Source organism: Propithecus coquereli, unplaced genomic scaffold, assembly GCF_000956105.1.
Source record: "Propithecus coquereli isolate 6110/MARCELLA unplaced genomic scaffold, Pcoq_1.0 Scaffold399, whole genome shotgun sequence".
Lineage (NCBI taxonomy): Eukaryota > Metazoa > Chordata > Mammalia > Primates > Indriidae > Propithecus > Propithecus coquereli.
In genome coordinates this window covers 522,843-523,510 of record NW_012149718.1, presented here as the reverse complement: position 1 = coordinate 523,510, position 668 = coordinate 522,843, and the positions used below count along the sequence as shown (strand labels likewise).

Genomic DNA, 668 nt, shown 5'->3' with positions numbered 1-668 from the left:
CCAGGCCAAACCAGGTGCCGTAGGTGAAGCACACGCCCCAGGAGCTGAGGGGAGAGGGGAGAGCACCTCAGCCCTTCGTCTCGGTCCCAGCAAGTACGTAAAATGAGAGGCGTTTTGTTCTGCGCCATTCATGTGCGCTTCAGCGAGCAGCAGCGCCAACTCCAGCGCCATAGGCATTGAGGCCACTGAAGACAGCACCGCCCCCTGCGAAGCCCCCCGCCACCCCGCCAGACACCCAAGAACCAACGCAAGCAGCCGGAGGAGGAGGGGAGTGATCACACTCAGCCCGCTGCTCTCTGCAACACGCTAAGCAGCTCCCACCAAGGTGAAGCCCAGGCATTCAAAAAAGGAACAGAGTCCACCAGAAATCCACTGGCTGGCAGGCTGCTTCCAGAAACTTCTGGTATAGCAGGATCACACAAGCAATCTATGAACACTAGGTGAGAGCAGAACCCTCCCGCTCCCGCGGGCCTGCACCCAGGGCGGGGCCCACTCACCCTTCCCAGGAGCCGTCCGCCCTCTGGCTGTGCCGGCAGAACTCCAGGCCCCGCTCCAGGGTCTCCCTGGAACACGTGAGATTGGCCCAATGAACATTCCAGCAAAACAGCAGTTTCCCTGTCCCAATTCCACCCATTCCACACTCTCAAAACAATGAGTGTGGTCTCCCT

At 60.0% G+C, this 668-nt stretch overlaps 1 protein-coding gene across 3 annotated transcripts in view; it reads right to left on the bottom strand.

Annotated features, from left to right (window-relative positions):
* LSS (lanosterol synthase (2,3-oxidosqualene-lanosterol cyclase)) overlaps positions 1 to 668 on the bottom strand; it is a 32,211-nt gene that overhangs the window by 4,061 nt on the left and 27,482 nt on the right. The window contains exon 18 of one of the 3 annotated variants that reach the window (XM_012652695.1): positions 498 to 563. The exons of the other annotated variants lie outside the window; for them this stretch is intronic. Coding sequence (XP_012508149.1) covers positions 498 to 563 — 66 coding nt within the window. The remainder of the gene's footprint in view (positions 1 to 497; positions 564 to 668) is intronic. 3 annotated transcript variants of the gene reach the window in all.